This window comes from Thalassophryne amazonica, chromosome 4 (assembly GCF_902500255.1).
Source record: "Thalassophryne amazonica chromosome 4, fThaAma1.1, whole genome shotgun sequence".
NCBI classification, from domain to species: domain Eukaryota; kingdom Metazoa; phylum Chordata; class Actinopteri; order Batrachoidiformes; family Batrachoididae; genus Thalassophryne; species Thalassophryne amazonica.
The window spans coordinates 29,914,564-29,937,072 of record NC_047106.1 but is presented as its reverse complement, the minus strand read 5'-3'; the positions used below and the strand labels follow the sequence as shown (position 1 = coordinate 29,937,072).

Genomic DNA, 22,509 nt, shown 5'->3' with positions numbered 1-22,509 from the left:
TTTTTGTCCACCAGATCTGGACTTTTCAAATGAAGGGAACTGACAAACTAATTTCAACTTGTAACATGTATAAATACAAATATGTAACTCCAATCACACCTGCTCCTAATTTCCATTATGCATGCATTGAAATAGTTATTTGTCAAACCCACTCTCAAATTACATATCAGTTTTTCTTCATTAATATGTTAACTATCTAGGGGAGAGGGATTTTACACGGTACATGCACAGGACCTATCAAAGCATAATAATAATAATAATAATAAATGTTTTTTTCTTTTCTCCTCAGACTCCTTCAGTTTCACTCCAGATAGCAGCTACCCTCCCACATAACAACTACTTCAACAATGCTTTCAGAAATTCCTTCTTTTACCAGGTGAGTAGCTTTAATTTGAAATTCCCTTTTTTCTGTATAGGTGCATTTGTTAAACTATTTCTTGGACTACGAACTTGCTAAGGCGACAACTTTTAAAATATATGAGTGCCCAAGTACAGATTTTCAACATGTTGACCCTTCACACAGCTTTAGTCACTAAACCAGTAGCACTCAGGACAAACCGCTTCACGTGGTTTCACTTGTGACACGGATATGGTTTATCTTTTGCACTTCTTTAGTTCTGCACACAGTCCACTTTATCAGCACACATTTTTTCCCCATCAACAACCGTGACACCTGACCCTGCTCTCTTTCAAACGTCTCTTCAGGATCTGGTGTGTGCTTCAGAGAAGTGTGCAGTGTAAATCAGATTTCTGAATGGAATCTTGGATGAATTCGCACATGGGGTGCCCCAACCTACTGTTTATAGTTACAAAGGTCATCTTACGAAACACAATTACTTGAGAAAAAAAAAAAATGACAGCACGTTCTCCAAATTTGGTACATGGATCACTCATGTGATGCTCTTGGATGAACTTAGGAAATTCTTGGTGAACATGATAACTTCAGAACAAATAACAGCAGGTTCACCAAATTTGATATAGAGATGGATCATGTGATTGGGTCATGTGATCACGAGTTTGCATATGGTTGACCTTGACCGATTTTTTTTAACGTCACAGGCCAGCTAAGCCAGTTCTTGATAAATTTTGTGGACTTCAGCCATTATTTCATTTGTGGATACAGTACTGGATGAACTGACTAACCTCTGTCTGATTTACTGCCCAACAATCAGTCACAGCATGGTAAACTGACCATGAAACATTTATATCATCATGATTCATATTTTAAGAGGAGGACAGCATCCCCCCCACTGCTCACTTTCTCTCTCTCTCCCTCCCTGATGGAAAATCTGGCATCTTGTTTTAATGTCTGTTTTCAGTACGTGTACAAAATTTTGTGCACATGTTTCTACAAATATTTAATGATATGTTATGCAAAAGTCCAAAGCTTGAGTAGTGGACTTCTTAACAGGTTGAGAAGGAGAGAAAGCAGACACCTGATTGCTGCCAAATGTAAGAAAGTTGAATGATAAACTGGACACGATCATAACACGACTCAAACTTGATGTGGACTTTTGAAAGAGTAACCTGATCTGTTTGACTGAGACATGACTCCACAGAGCTGCAGAAATATTGACACTGATGGCTACACTTTCATAATGGCAGATCGCAATCGGACATCATCTCAATCTTGAACCAGTTGGAGAGCCCTAATGCTAGGCTGTGGTAAACCAGAAAATACAACATTACAGCATTCCAATCTAGAAGAGATAAACGCATGGATCAGGGTCTCAGCATCAGCCATAGACAGGATGGGATGAATATTTGCTATATTTTACAGGTGGAAGAAAGCAGTCCTCATAATATTTCTAATGTGGAGGTCAAAGGACAATGTAGGATCAAAAATTACCCCAAGGTTCCTCACTTTGTCAGTGTGATGTATAGCACACGAGCTTAGGCTGAGCGTTAACTGATGCCGATGTCTCACTGGACCAAGAACCATCATTTAACTCTTATCAGAGTTTAAAGTAGGAAGTTTCTAGACATCCAACTTCTCACTGATGCAAGGCAATCTAAGGATTTTATGTGAATGAGATTACCAGCAGTTATTGGCATGTATAACTGAGTATCATCTGCATAGCAGTGAAAGGTAATCCCAAAACGCCGCAGTATGTGCCCAAGGGGTGCTATATAAAGGGAGAAAAGCAGGGGGCCTAAGACGGACCCCTGTGGAGCCCCGAATTTCATGTTACTAAAGTTAGAAGTAGTGTTACTGTACGAAACACAGTGAGAACAACTGGTCAAGTATGACGTCAGCCATGCAAGGGCACTCCCAGTAATCCCAACGTGATTTTCCAACCTATCAAGTAGAATATGATGATCCACGGTATCAAATGCAACACTGAGATCTAACAGCACCAGAACCGTAGTGGTGTCCAAATCCATTGTAAGCAGAAGATCATTCACCACTTTAGTGAGAGCTGTCTGTTTGAAATATTTTCTAAAAGCAGACTGCAGTGGCTCTAAGAAATCATTCTCAGTAAGATAGTCCACAAGCTGCCGTGACACCACTTTTTCCAGAATTTTAGAGCAAAATGATAGATTTGATATCGCCCGATAGTTTTTCAATACACGGTCAAGATTAGATTTCTTAACTAATGGTTTAATTACTGCAGATTTGAAAAATTTAGGAACAGATCCAGAAGTTAAAGAAAAATTAATAATTTCCAGCACAGTCGGCCCATGAGTGGGCCACAGGTCCTTAAACAGTTTTGTTGGTATAGGATCAAATAAACAGGCTGTGCTTTTTGTTGACGTTACGAGTTTCGTCAGCATGCCTAGTGAGATACTATCAAATTCTGTAAATCTAGGTAACACCTCAGTAATGGCACCCACCTCAATAGCAGGGTGTAGTGGCTGGATTAAGGCATGCGGGGATATGTTTAACCTAATGGCTTCTATTTTCTCCTCAAAGTAATCCAGGAAATCTTGTGCTGTAAAAGGAGAGCGAACTACAGGTGGTTGTCCATGAATAAGTGTTGCCACCGTGCCGAACAAGAACTTGAGTTATGCTTGTTTTTGTTGATCAAATCAGAGTAATAGGTCCAGTAATGCATGCTTAAAGTCTAAGATAGCATCATGCCATGCAAGGTGGAATACTTCTAATTTTGATGACGCCATTTCCATTATAGACCTCTTGCCTTATGCTTGAGGTCACGTAGGTAATCACTGAACCAAGGTGACTGTGATTTGGGGGAGCACGTTTTAACACAGGTGGCGCAATCATGTCGAGTGTAGTTTTGAGCACTGAGTTTAAACGATCCACAAGTCTGTCTACAGACTGGGTATTTGCCAGATGTGAAGCTAAGACAACAGGCAGTCTAGCTTCGAGTTCAGTCTTAGTGGAGGAGTTGATGCATCGCCATAGTGATATATAAGGTTGTTGTTCCACTAAACACAGCAGCGAAACTGTAAACTTAATAAGTGAGTGATCAGAGACCATTGACGTAAGAGGCACGATGTCAATATTCGTGACAGTAATATCACGTGTGAGATCCAGGGTATTTCCACTAATGTGCGTCCAGTCCCGAATGCATTGCCGAAATCCTAATGCATCCACAATTTCCATAAATGATTTGCAGTGGGGTTCAGAAGGCTTATTTTTATGAACGTTAAAGTCACCAATGATCAGAATGTTATCAGCACTAGTTGACAAGTTAGGGATGAACGCACCAAATTCATCTAAGAATTCAGAATATGGGCCAGGAGGCCTATATGCAGTGACAATACGGCTGATTTTTATTCTTCTGACCTTGGCAATGCCTAATATCCTGAGCAGAGCTGAGAAGCAGATGCTCAAATGAGTTATATTTGTGACCCCCAACAGCTAATAAGCTAAACCTAGATTTATACATAAGAGCAACACCCCCGCCTTGCTTCACATCATGAGGAATGCGACTAAATGTATATGCTGGTGGGCAGGCCTCATTTAAGGGGAGGACAGCTGTAGGTTTAAGCCAGGTTTCACATATCCCAGTCATATCTAAGTGCTGATCAATAATTTGATCATTAATCAACAATGATTTTGAGGACAGTGATCTTATGTTAATGAGACCTAGACTAAGGGGGGTTGACTGTTTGGATTTAGGGGTGGTTTCAGAGTAGCATATAAGATGCCTAGAAGTAGGTTTAGCGCGTTTCCATGCACGTTGTAGGTAGCAGACACAAAATCTTTGCTATTGCTGGAACGACTGAGCCATCCTCAATTTCAACATCATCCAATGTAGTAATGGGTATTAATTTGCAAAGCATATCCATCTATGATTTTATGGACATGTCTACGGAAGCAGGCCACAGTCTCAACTTGATGAATTTCCCTCCCTGGCAGATAAATTGCACTATCACCATAGTGGATTTTCTGCACTAGTTTCCCCGCTAAGAAATGGATTCCACATCCACATTTGTCATAAGCCTTGCAGGGTCTCTAATCACCTGCTCCGTGGCCTCCTGTAAATTCCTAATGTTACCCTCCCTGTAGAGCTCTATCTACTGTATGTTCGCAGACAAGATGGTGGCGCCTTCCGCAGTAGGGTGGAGGCCACCCAGCATCAGCAAGCCACAGTGGCCCCAGAACGAAGGCCAGTTATCAATAAAGGTAAAGCCTTGCTGTCTACAAAATTGCGCCAGCCACCTATTTAACAATGTCAGCCTGCTAAACGCCTTATCATTACCCCAGGAGGGGAGGGGACCAGAGATTATTAATCGATGCCGACACATCTTTCTGGCAAGGTCACAAGTCCTCTCTATGTCCATTTTTGTGACCTCTGAGTGCTTCATCCTGACATCATTGGTGCCGACGTGAATAAATATGTGACTATATCTCATGTCATGTTCCTTAGTCTGTCTTCCCTTCTGCAGTGTCAGCACCCTAAGATGGGATGCAATGTCTGGAGCTCTGCCCCCAGGAATATATTTAACTTCAGCCAGCGTCTGAAACCTGACTTTGCGGATGATAGAATCCCCCATCACTAAACTTCGGTGTTTCAGCCTGGAGATAAGAGTGGAAGTCACTTGTGGGCTCAGAGAATTCACATCAGGCAATTCCAAGGGGGAGAACCGATTCACAGTTCGCAGTGGCAAGTGTGATTGGGGTACCACACTACGGGGCTTCCTCCGCCTAGCCACAGTCCGAAAGCCATCCTTCACAGCCGGCGTTTCTAGGCTGATGCTAATGGGCTCGCTAGCCGGCCCAACACTAACCTCATCTGGAGTGCCTGTAACATCTAACACCACGGAGCTAAGAAGCTGCTCTAACTTACAGACACGGCTCTCTAAGAGAACCACCCTATCTTCCAACATCACGCAGGATTTATGGACGGTGTAAAGTAGGTAGTGTACTTTGTGCACTAAGAAATGCAAGAGTATAGCCAAGCAAGCATGAGCTAACCAATAATGGATAAGCTAACCACTCCTAAAGCTCACACAGGATCCACACAGATGCAAATAAATGAATTAAAATTCACAGCAGTTACACTGAAAAAGTAGCAGAAGTATTAGACTTGTAGGAACAGTAACAGTAAAAAGAAAAACCAAACTACAAGAAAACCACTCCTAAGATTAACACAAGAGTAAAGTACTCAGCTAAAATTCACAACAGTTACACTAAAAAACTAACAGAAGTTTTAAAAAAGACGGGGGGGCGAAGTAGCTAACGCAAGTACCCGCTAGTGAAAATGCTAGCCTCTCCTAAGATTTATACAGGAGTAAAATAATGACCTAAAATTCACAGTAGTTACACTGAAAAACTAACAGAAGTATTAAACAGGTAAAAAAAAAAGAAACAGCTATAAAAGTAACGGTGGGGGGAGTCGACCTAGCTAGTGAAACCTAACTGCTAGTGAATGCTAACCGCTAGCGATTCACAACAGGACTGTAGTTAAATAAGGTTCAGAGTAGATACACTTAACCAGAAGAGTGCTAAACAGAAATAAATGTATACAACCGTGTAAAGTTCAGAAGACCGTCACAGCAGCAAACAATCCGTCGGAAGCAAGTTGCCAGATCCTTCATAATGTTTTACCTTTGATGAGAGTTTGGACAAATCACCATCGTTTTGATTTACCTTACCAGATTGGATAATATAGTCAGGAGCCTGTTATCAGTTTTGACCTAATCGGTACCACTTAAGGTGACAAAACAACATTTAGAATCCAGCCTCAGCGTACCATGACCTACACAGAAATGTATGTTAGCCATCCCAGGTGGTAGCTGTAGCCAAGTAGGGTCAATGAAGGGTTACACAGGAGTCAAAATTTAAAAATGCTCCAATCATGTTGAAATTATACCACATGGCTGGATTCTAAGTGTTGTTTCGTCACCTTTAAAGGTACTGAAAACCTTCTTGGCCCATGGACTAATAAGGACGCTCCTGGGAAAAAAAACAAACTGATAGTTTCAATGCCACGCTTCTCCGGTTGGTCGATCAACCAGTGTTTGTTTGTGGGGATTTTGATACATGTGAGCTGTCACCTCATCTTCTCACAAAGACAGTGACCCAAGCAACACTTTAGAAGTCTGATTGCGATGCCACTCATCTAATATCAACATTCAAACAGGAAGTCAAATGTGATACACCATGAATGAAAACTATAGAGTAGTGGTTTGATCACAGAGAGGAGAAGCTTAAGGTCTGTTTTGACACAATGGACTGGTACAATCTTTGATGCAGGAACTGACAGACGCAGTTACAAGTGATTAAGTAATGTGAAGACACATTCATCAAAACTAGCATGAAGTCTTGAGTAATAAACCACAGCTCTCAAAATGTCAGTGTCAATGTCAGCTTTATTCATATAGCACATTGAAAATAGCCAGTGGCCTGCCAAAGTGCTTTACAGTAAAATTGTCACAATAATAAAAATGATAAACAGCAATAAAAGCCAAAAACACTAACACAGTGAAATAAAGCAGATAAAGACCCAATAAAGGTGGTTATACTCAACCAAAGGTCAAGGTGGACAAGTGAGATTTAAGAAGCTTATCTGGCCTATCTTTAAAACTGGATAGGCTATTCGCAGTCGGGCACAGGTCAGAAGACCTTAAAATGTGTTTAAATGACAAAAAGGTTGCATTTTTGAAAGGAAAAAGGGAGTTAGTAAAATCATTTACATAGATCGAGAACATCTGTACTTCCTAAGCTACAATGGCTGCAAGTCAACAAGTCAATCCTCCAGTCATTTTACAAGTGTTTCATCCAGTCCACACTCACTTTTAGCATCAAGATCACTCCCAAAGATCATTGGACACTCCCAAAGAAGATGATTGGATAGTTCCAAATATCATTGGACAAACCCAAAGAAGATCATTGGACAAAACTAAAGAAGATCATTAGACATGTCCAAACAAGATCATTGTATAATTCCAGACCACCCTCACTACCATCTTTGAGAAACAAGCCAGCAGGGAAAGTGTACTCATTGCATCTGTCCACTCACATCCTAAACAAACAATATGATCCGTTTCCCTCAGGGAGGAGATTTTGGATGTTCACCTTTTGTGCCAGCATCTACAAGACTGCTTAATAAACAATGCATTCCCTTCCCCCCTGCCAACACACACACACACACACGTTATTTTTTTTAGCATCTATTTATTCTTATGTCCTATTATTACTCCCATTTTTAAGGTTTTAGCATATATGTTTATTCTTGTGTTTGAATTTCAGATTATTATTGCTGAATGTAAGTTTTTGCCAAACCATAAATAAAGTCCCCCTATCAGAAAATATAGTTCTTTTGATTGAATTTTTTTTTATTTGATTTGAGATGTAAAGTTATTACATCAAAAACAGGTTTTAAGAATACGGTTGGGTAAAGATTCTCCACCAGTAATGCAAAGCAAGCATGAGAGGCTTGGACCCCAGTACCATCTGTAATCACATAGGGAGCTATAAACCTATTTAGCTCTCTGACAGAGATGTAGCCATGTGTTCTTCCATCATCAAACCCAACAAAGCCCCATGTTCTTGATGGGTTAAGGGGAAGGGTGCTTAAAGTATGTTCTTACCATCTTAAAGGGGTTGCTAGTTGTTTCAGATGCTGTTTAATGCCTGTACTTTTCCAAATTCATAACACCTGTGCCTAATGTCTCTGCAGCAACATCTTGGTAAGTGTATGAAAAGAAGGAAAGAGTAGTCAGCACTCATCATTGGGGAGGTGATGGTCTAGTGGTTAAGCATTGGGCTTTAGACCACAGGATCCTCTGTTCCAAACCCAGCCTGAATGGAAAATCACGAAGGGCCCTTGGGCAAGGTCTCTAATTCCCCAGTTGCTCCCAGTGTGTAGTGAAGGCCTTGTATGGTAGCACCCTGAAATCGGTGTGCGAGTGTGTCTGTAGAAATGGGTGAATGTGAGGCATAATTGTAAAGCGCTTTGAGCTTCTGATACAGATGGAAAAGCGCTATGCAGTCCATTTTCCATCTTACGTTCACTGATGGGAATCAACTGGACCCCTACATTTTGCCTACCAATCACAAAGGGGACAGGGGACGCAACTCTGACTACAGTAGACCTAATGGCTAAGTGCTTACAACAATCAAAATCACAAGCTCACACACCCATTAAACACCTCTTCATCCTCACTTTCCTCCTCCTGCCGAGTAGCTCCACCTTCATCTCCCTATACGAGGTCTGTCCGAAAAGTAACGGACCTTTTTATTTTTTTCAAAAACTATATGGATTAGAATCACGTTTGATTGCATCAGCCAAGCTTGAACCTTTGTGCGCATGCGTGAGTTTTTTCACACCTGTCGGTTGCGTCATTCGCCTGTGGGCAGGTGGTCGTTTCAGCCTGTCGATGGCCGCTCGGAGCGCGGTGCACCTTCCGCCATTGTGCGCCATCTTTAAACCGGTTGTAATCCTCCTTAATCTGTGTGACGCCGATAGAATCTTCACCGAAAGCCATCTGAATTTTCCGAATGGTTTCCACCTGGCTGTCTCACACAATTTCTGAAAAAATTTTCATGGAGCAAAGCGGCAGTCGCTCAGCCATTTCCCTGACAATGAAAATCCGACGAGGGGGCTGGACCAGTGCTCACTCAAAGCCTGCCCACAGGCGAATGACGCAACCGACAGGCGTGAAAAAACTCACGCATGCGTACGAAGGTTCAAGCTTGGCTGATGCAATCACACGTGATTCAAATCCATATAGTTTTTGAAAAAAATAAAAAGGTCCATTACTTTTCAGACAGACCTCGTATATCATGGGTCCCTGCTCCGCACATACTCAAATCACCTCAGTCTTGCTTCTCTGAGTCTCATACTTGTGTTGTCCCTCTGATATGTTCATATCTAATCACTCCTAAATAAAATCACAGCATCTTCTCTGCTCTGGTTCCTGTCATTTTGTTAGTGTCACCTTCTCTAAGATGTACAACATAGCCGGTCTCACTGCAGTTTTCAAACCATCCCTTTCACTCTTACTGAAGTCTTTCGATCACAAATCACTCTTGCCACACATTCTTACAGACATACTTTTTGAACAATTCTTTAAAATGATCTTGAATTTTGGTCTCATTCATTGGCTAATGAGTTCCTAAATTGGCCATAACAAAAGCTACCATTTCATACTTATTCGTAACTACAATGTGGTAGATTGGGTTGCTGCTTAAACATTTTCATTGACTGCATTGTGGCCAATGTTTAGGCTTAGCTGATCACCCTTAGGGTTTTCATGACCAGGCTCAACACATATGAGTTTGTTTTTAATGCTGGTGTACCTCAAGGCTGTTTGCTGACACCACTAGCTGATGGTATTCCCCTTGTTGGTGGTCTCATGGTAAACAAAGTCATATATGAGGAGGATTATGTTAGGGAAAAATACCCACAGGACAGTAGTTGGACCCAAAATGCAGAAAACAGGCCTATGTACAAAAAATATAATGATTTATTGAGACGTATAGTAGATAGTTTAAACCGGGAAGCCAGGCGCTGGAGAAAGGAGAGACCGCTGGAGCACACAGGAGGCAGGAACGTCACACCCCAACACTGTTCGTCCGGAACCAGCTCAGAACAGGACCAGGTGGCAACCGAACCAGGAGCACTGGGAATACAAGAAACACTGAGTTAGTTCACAACGTAGAAACCAGGACAAAAAATGCTGTAGAGGAAGCCTAGAGGCAAGGCCGAGGAAACCTGGAGACAACTGTAGTTTCCGGCGTCTGAGAGCGTGAAGAGAAGCAGTATTTGTACAGGTGGTTGATGAGTGTGAACAGGTGAATCCAGTCAGTACCACAGGTGGCTCCACCAGACACAAGAAGGGAAGGGTCATGAGGCAGATCCAGCAGCAAACAAAGACAGCACAACAGGACCCCCCCTTTAACGGGAGCCTCCAGGCGACCTACTAGGCCAACCCAGACGAGCCCGATAGATGTCAGAGATGAGGGAAGGGTCCTAAATAAGGCCCCGTGAGTCCCAGGAACGCTCCTCTGGGCCATACCCCTCCCAGTCCACCAGATACTGGAAGCCCCGGCCCCAGTGATGAACGACGAGAATACGGCTCACCGTCCAGGCGGGATAGCCATCCACAGTCCGGGCAGCAGGAGGGGGAACGGCAGGCAGGCACAAGGTGCTGGAACAGACCGGTTTAATACGAGACACGTGGAAGACAGGATGGATCCTGAGGGTCCGAGGCAATTTGAGCCTAACTGCTGCAGGGTTGACAATCTTCTCGATAATAGACCAGGAATCAAGGAGCCAGCTTCTTGGTAGCTGCCTTAAGAGGCACATCCTTGGCGGATAACCAGACCTTCTGGCCAGGCCGGTAGTGGGGGGCCGGGGCATGATGCCGGTCTGCATGGTGAATAGTCTTCTCCCTCGTCCAGAGAAGGGCGGAGCGGGCTATCTGCCAGATGCGTTGACAATGCCACAGATGGACCTGGACTGAAGGCACTGAGAGGTTCAATTCCTGAGCAGGGCACAGAGGAGGTTGATAACCCACAGAACACTCAAACGGCGTCAGGCCAGTGGCCGAGCTCACCTGGGAATTATGTGCATACTCAACCCATGGCAGGTGAGTACTCCAGGAAGATGGGTGGGAGGATGTGACACAGCGAAGGGCGGCTGCCAATTCCTGGTTAGCCCGCTCCGCCTGCCCGTTGGTCTGGGGATGGAATCCAGATGAGAGACTGACTGAAGCCCCCAAGGCCACGCAGAAGGCCTTCCAGACCTGAGATGTAAACTAGGGGCTCTGATCCGACACTATGTCCAGGGGGATGCCATGCAGCCGGAACACATGGTTGACCAGGAGGTTAACAGTCTCCAGCGCCGAGGGTAACTTGGGCAGGGCCAGGAAGTGTGCTGCCTTTGAAAACTGGTCCAGGATGGTGAGGATGACTGTATTTCCATTTGAGGGAGGTAATCCAGTGACGAAATCCAGGCAGATGTGGGACCATGGTTGACCAGGTGTGGGAAGTGGACGAAGAAGACCAGATGGCTGTTGGTGAGAGGACTTATTTTGGGCGCAGATGGTGCAGGCGTTGACAAATTCATGGGTATCTGCTTGGAGAGTTGGCCACCAGAAATGCTGCTGAACAAGGTGTATGGTTCTATGAATGCCAGGATGACAGGAGAATTTACAGGAATGAACAAATTGTAGGTCATCAGATCTGGCTGAGGGAGGCACAAATAGCCAGCCAGGAGGTCCCCCTCCAGGGTCAGGATGAGTTCTCTGGGCCTCCCGGATGACTCGCTCAATGTCCCAGGAGAGGGCACCTACAACCATGTGGCTGGGAAGGATGCAGTCTGGTGTAGGGGAATAGTTCTAAGGAGCAAACTGGTGGGACAAGGTGTCGGGTTTGACATTTCTGGAACCAGGTCTGTAGGTGAGGGTGAAGTTAAATCGACCGAAAAATAAGGACCACCTGGCCTGTCTGGAATTGAGTCTCTTAGCGTTTTGAATGTAAGCCAGTTTTTTATGGTCAGTCCAAACAACAAATGGAATTGACGTACCTTCCAGCCAGTGTCTTCACTCCTCCAGTGCCTCCTTCATGGCCAAGAGTTCCCGGTCACCAAGTTGCACTCAGCAGGAGAGAGCCGCCGGGAGAAAAAAGCACAAGGGTGCAATAGATTGTCGCCCTCAGCCCGCTGGGAGAGAACGGCCCTGATCCCGATGTCGGAGGCATCGACCACCATGACGAACTGGCGGTCTGGATCGGGTTGAATGAGGACAGGAGCAGTGGTAAACCTATGTTTAAGGGACTGACTTGGAAGAAGCGTGTGTATGGAGAGGGGCAGCTACTTGACTAAAGTTACGTATGAAGCAACGGTAAAAATTAGCAAATCCTAGGAACTGTTGAAGTTGTTTGCAATTGGAGGGAGTCGGCCATTTCACTACGACAGGGACTTTGGCTGGATCTGGTCTAATCTGATTGTGTTCAAATATGAATCCTAGGAAGGACACAGAGGTTTGATGGAAGGCACATTTTTCGGCTTTGACAAAGAGACTGTTCTCTAAGAGACGTTTCAGAACTAGACGGACATGTTGAATGTGTTCAGGCAGGTTCTTAGAAAAAATGAGAATGTCATCTAAGTAGACAAAAACAAAAGTCATGAGAAAGTCATGGAGGACATCGTTAAGCAAAGCTTGAAAGACGGCGGGACCATTAGTGAAACCGAAGGGCATAATGAGATATTCAAAATGCCCTAAGGGTGTGTTAAACTCAGTCTTCCACTCATCTCCCTCCTTGATACGGACTAGGTGGTAGGCATTTCTAAGATTAAGTTTGGAAAAGATGGCTGCTCCCTGCAGAGAGTCTAATGCGGAGTCTAATAGAGGCAAAGGATACCGGTTACGAACAGTTATGGCATTTAATCCACGGAAATCAATACAGGGACGGAGGGTCCCGTCCTTCTTCCCCACAAAACAGAAGCCTGCCCCTAAGGGCGAGGAGGAGGGATGAATAAGACCTGCTGCCAGGGAGTCTTGAATGTACTGCTCTATCTCTTCCCTCTCCGGGCGTGACAGATTGTACAGGCGGCTGGAAGGAAGCGCCGCGCCCGGAAGCAAATTGATGAAGCAGTCATACGGTCAGTGAGGAGGCAATAATAGCACACAGCTCTTACTAAAGACCTCTTGGAGGTCAAGGTACTCTTTAGGAACTAAAGAGAGGTCTATGGGAGGAATGATTGACTCCCTGGACTTCTGGGTGGGTGGAACAGACGAACGGAGGCAACGGAGGTGACAGGCTTCGCTCCACCGGGAAATGGACCCGGTCGGCGTATCAACATCTGGATTGTGTAAAAATAACCAGGGGTGCCCTAAAACAATCGGTGGAGTGGATGTGTAAACAAAAAATTGAATAGACTCACAATGATTACCAGAAACTAGCAATGACACCGGAACTGTGATGAGTTACCACGGGGAGCGGAGTGCCATTAAGTGCTGAAACTTGGATAGGGGAGGGTAATTCGACCACAGGAATGTGGGCCTGGTTTATCACGCTAGGATCCAAAAAATTGGCATCAGCACCAGAATCTAAAAGGGTCTGGAGTTTTAATGACTGATTAGAAAAGAACAGTGTGACCAGGATTTGGGTACGTGAAGCATTGCCCACTACCAAATGAGTGCAGCTCACCAATAGTCTATTGGCGGGTCTATTGGGTCTATTGGTGAGTGTTCTCTTTTGGCCAAACCGGGCATTCGCGAATAATATGTCCCCGGGCACTACAATACAGGCACTCCCCGGCTGACAAGCGCCGTCTACGCTCTTTAGGTGTCAAACGAGCCCTGCCGAGCTGCATTGGTTCCTCGGCAGGGGGCGCTGGGAGCGTGGGAGCCTGAGTGCATTCCCGGTGGAACGCGAGGAAGAAGGAACAGGATCTGCCTGCGGAGGGATCTGAGGAAAAGACACCCACACCGCCCTTCGGCTTCTCTCCCACAGTCTTTCCCTTAAATGATTATCTATTTTAATGGTTAAAGAGATGAGGTGGTCGAGGGAAGATCGTGGACTGCCAGCTCGTCTTTAAGCGCCTCGGATAATCCATTGATGAAAACGCTTCATAGCGCGGCGGCGTTCCAGCCCGATTCAGCTGCCAATAGAGTATGCCACCACACTATGGTTCTCCTGCTTGAGGGCCAACAATTGCTGGAAGGTTGCTTGCCCCTGCATCGATCGAAGCCCGTCTGGAACTCCTGCTTAAACCAGCTAAAAGAACCTAACATTGGTGACTGCTGCTTCCATAACGCAGTTGCCCACTCCAGGGCCTCCCCCCAAAGCAAGCTAACCAAGTAAGCTATCTTATCCTTATCTGTGGTGTACATGGATGGTCTTTGAGAAAAAACAAGCGAACGTTGAAGCAGGAATGAAGCACATTTATCTACTGAACCGGTGTAAGGGTCGGGGTGACAAAGGAAAGGTTCTTGACGCTGAGGTGTTAACGCTACTGTGGGGAACTGACGGCGCTGTTGCTGGGGCGGCTAAAGCTAAGCTATCTGTTAAACACAGAGAGTGCAGAAATGGTGGTGCATAGCTGAGATACCTGTGATTCGAGGGAGTGCTGTTGATTGGATAAGGCGGACAGAAGTTGCTGTTGTTGCCCGAGTAATTGTCCCTGCGAGCTGAGGGTCAGGCAAAGTTGCTCTGCTTCCGCTGAGTCCATTTGGTGGCCAGAAACTCCTGTTAGGGAAAAAACCCCACGGGACAGTAGTTGGACCCAAAATGCAGAAAACAGGCCTAAGTACAAAAATATAATGATTTATTGAGAAGTGTAGTAGATAGTTTAAACCGGGAAGCCAGGTGCTGGAGAAAGGAGAGACCGCTGGAGCACACAGGAGGCAGGAACGTCACACCCCAACACTGTTCGTCCGGAACCAGCTCACAACAGGACCAGGTGGCAACGGAACCAGGATCACTGGGAACACAAGAAACACTGAGTTAGTTCACAACATAGAAACCAGGACAAAAAATGCTGCAGAGACGAGGCCGAGGAAACCTGGAGACAACTGTTGTTTCCGGCATCTGAGAGCGTGAAGAGAAGCAGTACTTGTACAGGTGGTTGAGTGTGAACAGGTGAATCCAATCAGTACCACAGGTGGCTCCAGCAGAAACAAGAAGGGAGGGGTCATGAGGCAGATCCAGCAGCAAACAGCAGCCAACAAAGACAGCACAACAGATTACTTGAACCAAGTCACTGTGCTGCAGCAATGGTGTCCGGCCGGGCCACTGGAAATGAACGTGCCCCCATAAAAAACAAACAAACAATACAGACAAAATCATGGGCAACTGGTAACATCCACATCATAACATCCCACATCATACTAAACAAGCCACCTGTAGAAATAGTGGAGCATTTTTACTATGTGGGTTATGATGCCCTAAGTTTGAATGACAAAGTAGGGAGCATTTTTAAGAGAGCCAACCAAAGATAGGTTTTAATAAGGAAGCTGCAGAGTGAAAATATAACTGAATGGCATATAGGAGCCTTGTGGAAATCATCCTGTCTTTCAGCATGACTGTTTGGGATGGACACTTCAGCCTCAAGAGTAAAAACAAGCTCTCTGAAATTATTGGCTTTGAAGGGAAGGTGATTTGCAAGTCTCTTAAGATATTTGACAGTGTCGTACAAACAAATACCTGAGGATGCTTCATATCCACTAAACTCAGTTTGACCTCCTCTTGTCTGGCCGGCTGTAAATTTTCAAAGAAGTACTTTATTTGCTGTATCACTGGCTCACTGAATGGAGAATGACTTCATCAGGGACCACTTATTTGCTATGTTATTTTAAAAGATTTCTCTGGAACATGACTTATACCCATCTGCTGCTATACTGGTCGATTTGCATTATTTGTGTTGTGCCACATGTGCCTGACAGTGCTTTTAACAGTGTGTTGCATGTGCTGTGTTGATTCTGTGCGTCATGATGCACATCGTATGTAGTGCTATGCATACAGTGTAGAGCAGGTAGCTCGGTGGATAAGGAGCTGGTCTACCTGTCTGTGTCCTTGGACAGGACACTTAATCTGCATAGTCTCATCTACCTAGCTGTAAATGGTTACCGGCCTTGCCCGTAGAAGCAATCTGCATTGGACTGATGTCCTGTCAAGCTTTCAAGCTGTCAAGATGGACTGGTATAGTGCATCCAGAAAGTATTTACAACGCTTTACTTTTTCCACATTTTGTTATGTTAGAGCCTGATTCCAAAATGGATGAAATTCATTTTCCCCCTTCAAATCTCTCCACACAATACCCCATAATGACAATGTGAAAAAGTTTTTTTTTTTTTTTTTTTAGATTTCTGCAAATTTATTAAAAACAAAAACTAAAAAAAAATCCCTAAAGTGAAGCATGGTGGTGGCAGCATCATGCTGTGGGGATGTTGTTCAGCAGCAGGAACTGGGAGACTCAGGATTGAGACAATGATGAATGCAGAAATGTACAGAGACATCCTGGATGAAAATCTGCTCCAGAGTGCTCTTACCTCAGACTGGGGCGACAGTTCATCTTTCAGCAGGACAATGACCCTAAGCACACAGCCAAGATATAAAAGGAGTGGCTTCAGGACAACTCTGTGAATGTCCTTGAGTGGTCCAGCCAGAGCCCAGACCTGAATCCCATTGAACATCTCTGGAGAGATCTAAAAATGGCTGTACACCGACACACCCCATCTAACCTGATGGAGCTTGAGAGGTGCTGCAAAGAGGAATGTGCAAAACTGTCCAAAGACAGGTGCACCAAGCTTGTGGCATCATATTTAAGAAGGCCTGAGGCTGTAATTGCTGCCAAAGGTGCATCAACAAAGTATTGAGCAAAGGGTATGAATACTTATGTACACATGATTTCTTAGGTGTTTTTTTTTTTAGCATATTTGCAAAAAATTCCAAAAAAAGCTTTTTTTTTCATGTTGTCATTATGGGGTGTTGTGAGTCGAATTTTGAGGGAAAAAAAATAATTTATTACATTTGGAATAAGGCTGTAACATAAAATGTGGAAAAAGTGAACCGCTGTGAATACTTTCTGGATAATTTGTATTCCTCTAATTCTGCAGTCAAATAGTTGACTTAATTGTAATGCAGCCTTACGGGGTAATTATGCAGGATACACTACACCCTAATTCTGAAAATCTCAGAAAATTAGAGATGATGACACGTTCTGTAGTGATGTAAAGTCCCAAAGCACATTCAGTAGTCTTAAAAAACATGCACCAAATCAAAGAAGCTGCAAGTCAAAATGGAAAAGAAGAAAACCCAACATGTAGTGTCTGATTTTTCCACTCTAACACATGAATATCAAAGCAACGTAACAAACAATGTGACACCAAAACAGCACCTTTCAAAGACAGTCCATGTGTTGTTTACTGTACATTCTGAGTGTTCCTGCTGCCAAGACAGGAAGCAATTTACAAGTGAATGGCTGCACAGAACATTCTCCAACCCTGCTGACACAAAAGACTCTCTGTTCACCCCCTCCTACAGGGAAGAAAGTTATGTCAGAGCAAGGCAATAAATAACCAACAGTTCTTCATCTTTCAGGCTTCTGAGCTCCAGGGTTCTAAAGGTTGTTACCGGGGTATGTTTTGCTGTTGGGGATTTCTCAGAGTTATCAGCTTCCACCTGAAGGTGGACAGATGCTGCATGTCTAACACACAAAAGTTAAAGTATGGTAGATATAATTGATGAATATAACTTTGGGTGGTTTCCCTGGGCAACCAAAATTCTTATGTAATCTCAGTTTTTACTCTTACATACTATTAATCCATCCGATTAGGTACAATTCCCATTTTATGATCGCTTTTGTACATGAGCGAGCGTGTGCACAAAAATCCTACTTCCACGTTTCCCAACTTGTTTTCCAAAATGATAAAAATTCTTCTTTAACATCTCAACAATGTCTTTTGTTGAAGAGACATGACATGACATGCCTTTCATGGATTTCATGTTGCGGAGGACAATTAGAAGAACGCTTCTGCTCAGGGACCAGTTGGTCCTGATTACTGCATATTGTACCCACTTTCATGCAGTATTACCCCCAATTAATGAATACTCTGTTGGCAGGAGTCACAGGTGACTCCAGGTGTAAGTCACAAAAGTCACAATAGGGCAATTCTACGGTAACAAAATTACAATCTGAGCTAATCTGTCATGGTTAGATGCCATATGTCCAGATTTTGCTGCTGTTGTAATTCCGTTACCATAGAATTGCCCAATAATGTACTGTTGAAAATTCTGCAGATGTTTCAAGCTGCAAATTTGTTTTTTGTAACTTTAAATATACATTAACATACTGTAACGTCAGTCACGTAACATCAGTCACACGTAATTATGCAATCATTCAGTTCATGCCTTTGATTTGTAACATGGCAAGGAGCAGCAGAATGACAGTTGCTTGCATCCTTATATTCTAGAATAAAAAAGAATTGATAACCCTGTATAGTTTGAAGAAAAAGTTGCAATAAAGTTTGTTTTTGGTAACATCAGTCACACCCATAATATTGAGCACCACCAACTTGTACTAAGCAGCAACAAAGTTTCTTTCCCCTACCAAATAGACCATGTCCCTATTATGCCTTCCTCAAGATAGGAACACTTGGGGGCCGTATGTTTGAAGTCCTGGTCACTTTAAAAGAACTGCTTCCTCTCTGAATGTAACATCAGTCACTGTGTCCAGAAGATTATTGAGAGAAGCCGCCAAGACACCCATGACAACTCTGAAGGCGTTATAGGCATCTGCGGCTGTGATTGGAAAAGCTGTGCACAGTGAAACTTTGTCTGTTGCATCTTCAGTTATACAACCTGGAGAGGTGATGGTCTGGTGGTTAAGGTGTTGGGCTTCAGTCCAGAAGATCATGGGTTCAAATCCCCGCCTGACTGGAAAATCACTAAGGGCCTTTAATCCCCTATTGCTCCCGGTGTGTAGTGAGCGCCTTGTATGGCAGCACCCTGACATCGGGGTGAATGTGAGGCATAACTGTAAAGCGCTTTGAGCGTCTGACGCAGATGGAAAAGCACTATATAAATGCAGTCTATTTACCATTTTACAACCTCATGGTGGAACTGAACAGAGAAGCGAGAAAGCATGTGGGAAACTGTTTTAAAATCTTCTTTGTGCGAATCCATCATGAAGGTCTGAGTCATGATGCAACAGGTAAAACTTGCACTATGCAGAGTCTCTCCAATCATAGCCATTGAAGACTATTTAGAATGGCTCACCTGGAAAAAGCTAGATGACAAGATGACTGATAGAGTGCAGGAGACATGAAGAGTGCAACGACAAACTCTGCATTGATGGTTAACACAACTGGGACCTTTGAAAACATTTGTTTGGTTTAATATTCACGGTGAATCTTTATGTACTTATTTTACATTACTTTCTTTGTGTGGCCCTAACATTATAAAAAATACTGGCTGTAAAAGTGACGATTTATATTAAAATAATACTTATATAAATAAAACATATGGACTCAACTGTATGCTATTAAAGATTTTTTATATCCATGCAAAAGGCGTCACACGCTTGTTGTAAGGTGTTTGTATTCATTTGCCATGGATGTGTAATGCGATGCTGTGCACAGCTTTCTTTCATCACTGAGTGAGTATGCTTGTGTTTATCTTTGTGCAGCTGTAAAATATTACTGCAAATCATCTCTGTGGTGTGTTTGAATGAATGCTCTGTTGGCAGGAGTCACAGGCGACTCTTTTTGTGCGGCGCCAGAGGCTACAGTCAGTTGGAGGTTTCTCGCTGCTCCTCCTCCACTGTCTGTCCCATGTCAAACTGAACAACATGAGCTCTGACTGCAGCCCTGCCTTCCAGAGGCTTTTCTTCAAGGTACTCACAAACATGTGTGACTGCTTTTTAATTATTTAACTGCAAGTTAAACTTGAGTTGAGCCTGAGCGTTCAGCGCAACCTTTTGTTTGCTGTTGGTTGTTAGACTTAATTTTTTTCCCCCCTTTTAATACTGGTGTTCATCAAGGATGTGTTCTGGCTCTGACACTCTTTACTGCTTGCATGGACTGGGTCTTGGGTAGGGTTGTGAGAACCAGGGGCTCAGGTGCCTTTTTTAGTGAGGAAAGACTTACTGACCTTTGCGGGCAATGCTGTCATCTGCTGTGGTGACCCCTAAGAAGAGCAGCTCGCTCACTCACTCACTAACTCATCTTCAACCGCTTATCCGGAATTGGAACAGCTACAGTAGGGGAGCTCAAACCTCTGTTTCCCGGGCCACCTCTGACTGGGGGATCCCGAGGCGTTTCTAGGCCATTGTGGAGATATAATCTCTCCACCTAGTCCTGGGTCTTCCCCAGGGTCTCCTCCCAGATGGACGTGCCTAGAACACCTCCCTAGGGAGGCACTCGGGGGCATCCCTTCCAGATGCTAGAACCACCTCAGCTGGCTCCTTTCAGTGCGAAGGAGCAGCGGCTCTAATCTGAGCTCCCCACAATTGACTGAGCTTCTCACCCTCTCTCTAAGCGAGACACCAGCCACCCTTCTAAGGAAGCCCATTTCTGCTGCTTGTACCCGCAATCTAGTTCTTTCGGTCATGACCCAACTGTCATGACCATAGGTAAGAGCAGGAATGAAGATTAACCAGTAGATCAAGAGCTTCACCTTTTGGCTAAGCTCCCTTTTTGTCACAACAGTACAGTAGAGCGAATGCAATACCACCACTGTTGCACCAAATCTTTGGCCAATCTCATGCTCTATTGTCCCCTCACTCGTGAACAAGACCTCGAGGTACTTGAATTCCTTCACTTGGGGCAAGACCGCATTCCCTACCCGGAGTAGGCAATCCATCGGTTTCCTGTGACAGCTTCTGAATGAATTCTTGGAAAATTGAAGGTTAATTGTAAGATCTTTGGCAACCAGTATCTTTCTGAATTTAAAAGGGGGAAAAAAACATAACACAAAGTTAAAAGGTCACGGTGACTTGTAAACTGCGGAAGAAATAAAGAATTTTTTTTAAAGTGATCCACGAGTTGCGACAGCAGGTGTATATAATTAAAGCGGCCACCTCATTCAGAATGGCAGTGCGTGTGCCAAAGAGCGATTTTGCAGAAATAAACGGACAAACACAAAGTTAAAAGTGGGATCATGGAAAATGACTGTGTTTAAAGCCAGGGAAAAAAATAAAGCCAGCAAGCCATGCATGGAAAGGAAGCCAGTGAGAAGGAGCACAGAGGCTGTTCTCCAGGAATGGAGAACAGCAGCGCACGCGCAAAAGAGCAATTTTGCAGAAATAAATGGACGACACAAAGTTAAAAGTGGGATCACGATGTGTGTTTAAAGCCACAGACGAAATAAAGCCAGCGAGCTGCGGAGCCAGCGAGGAGCACAGAGATGGCTGTCCAGGAACCCTTGGTTCGGTTCCAGCTGGTCTGGTGCATTACAGGTGGACAGCAGCCTGGTGCACAGCGCACAACCGGGTCTGTACTGGAGCATCTACTTTTTGGACTGCATTTAAAAAATGTGACATCTTTAAATGCTGCTGCGAATTGAAAACCCACACTTTAAAGGGACTAGGTGTGGGATGGATGGAGGTTTGGATCAAACCCATGCCTAAATGTGCACCAACATTGCGTTTTCATGGCACTATCACGACACTACATGGCTTAGTGTGGCTGATACGAGCCATTCGAGGCTCTAATGACAGGCTGGTCGTGGCTTACTGGAGGCTGCTAGCACGTGGCACATGCGGGGTACAGAGAGGCACCTTAGTCGTGGATACATGATAGAAATAAAATAATGTAATCTAATCCTTTGCCATTTTGCTTTAATAAGAATAATCGCTGACACACCCATGCATGGCTCATTATTCATCCTTCATTATTCGGTGGGACCCAGGCTTACGTCTTGGCCAAGCATACAAGGTTGTTCCACACAGACAAAGCACTGTTTAGCTGTCAGTTTTACATGAGGGCATGAAAATGAAGCATGAAACATTGGCATTTAACTAAATGAATTTGCATTTATTATCAATTTTTTTTTTAACTTATGAAACACATGCATTTTAGGTAAACTGAAAACAAACAAACAAACAAAAAAATAATGTGAAGTGCACAGCCCACCCCATTCCCTTTTTTGAGTGCAGGGGAAAACTGAGTTTGCAACAGAACCGTAAACTTATGTTCACAACTGTACATAATTTCAAAACAAACACAATGTATTGGAATGGTTTTCTGCCTCAAAAATGATGATCGTGTCTTTCTAAAGCACAGTCACTCAAAACGTATGGTAGATATTTCAAAGCTCATTGTAGTCAGCTTCAAGGCAATTTTCACTCACTCACTCATCTTCAACCGCTTATCTGGAACCAGTTCACGGTACAAGACAAAGCTTGAAAGTTAAAATAAATTCCCTTCAAATTATTGCCAAACATGCCCACAGTACGAGCTGGAACTGAGAAGGGAAACTCAGAGTGCCCAACAATGATGCATGACATTTATACCATGACTGAAAAGTTCTGTCTACATTAGGGATGTGGAGATTAATCAATACGAATCGGTATATAGATACAAACATGCGTGATGCGAGTGTATCGATTCATTCAGTGTGCATCGACTCAATTGACAGGTAAAATG

General features: G+C 43.9%; 1 protein-coding gene across 1 annotated transcript in view; it reads left to right on the top strand.

The window, feature by feature from the left end:
* The window catches only part of si:dkey-103g5.4, a 162,238-nt gene that overhangs the window by 121,864 nt on the left and 17,865 nt on the right, over positions 1-22,509 (top strand). The window contains exons 31-32 of the mRNA XM_034169315.1: positions 290-376; positions 19,611-19,757. Of these exons, the coding sequence (XP_034025206.1) occupies positions 290-376; positions 19,611-19,757 (234 nt within the window). The remainder of the gene's footprint in view (positions 1-289; positions 377-19,610; positions 19,758-22,509) is intronic.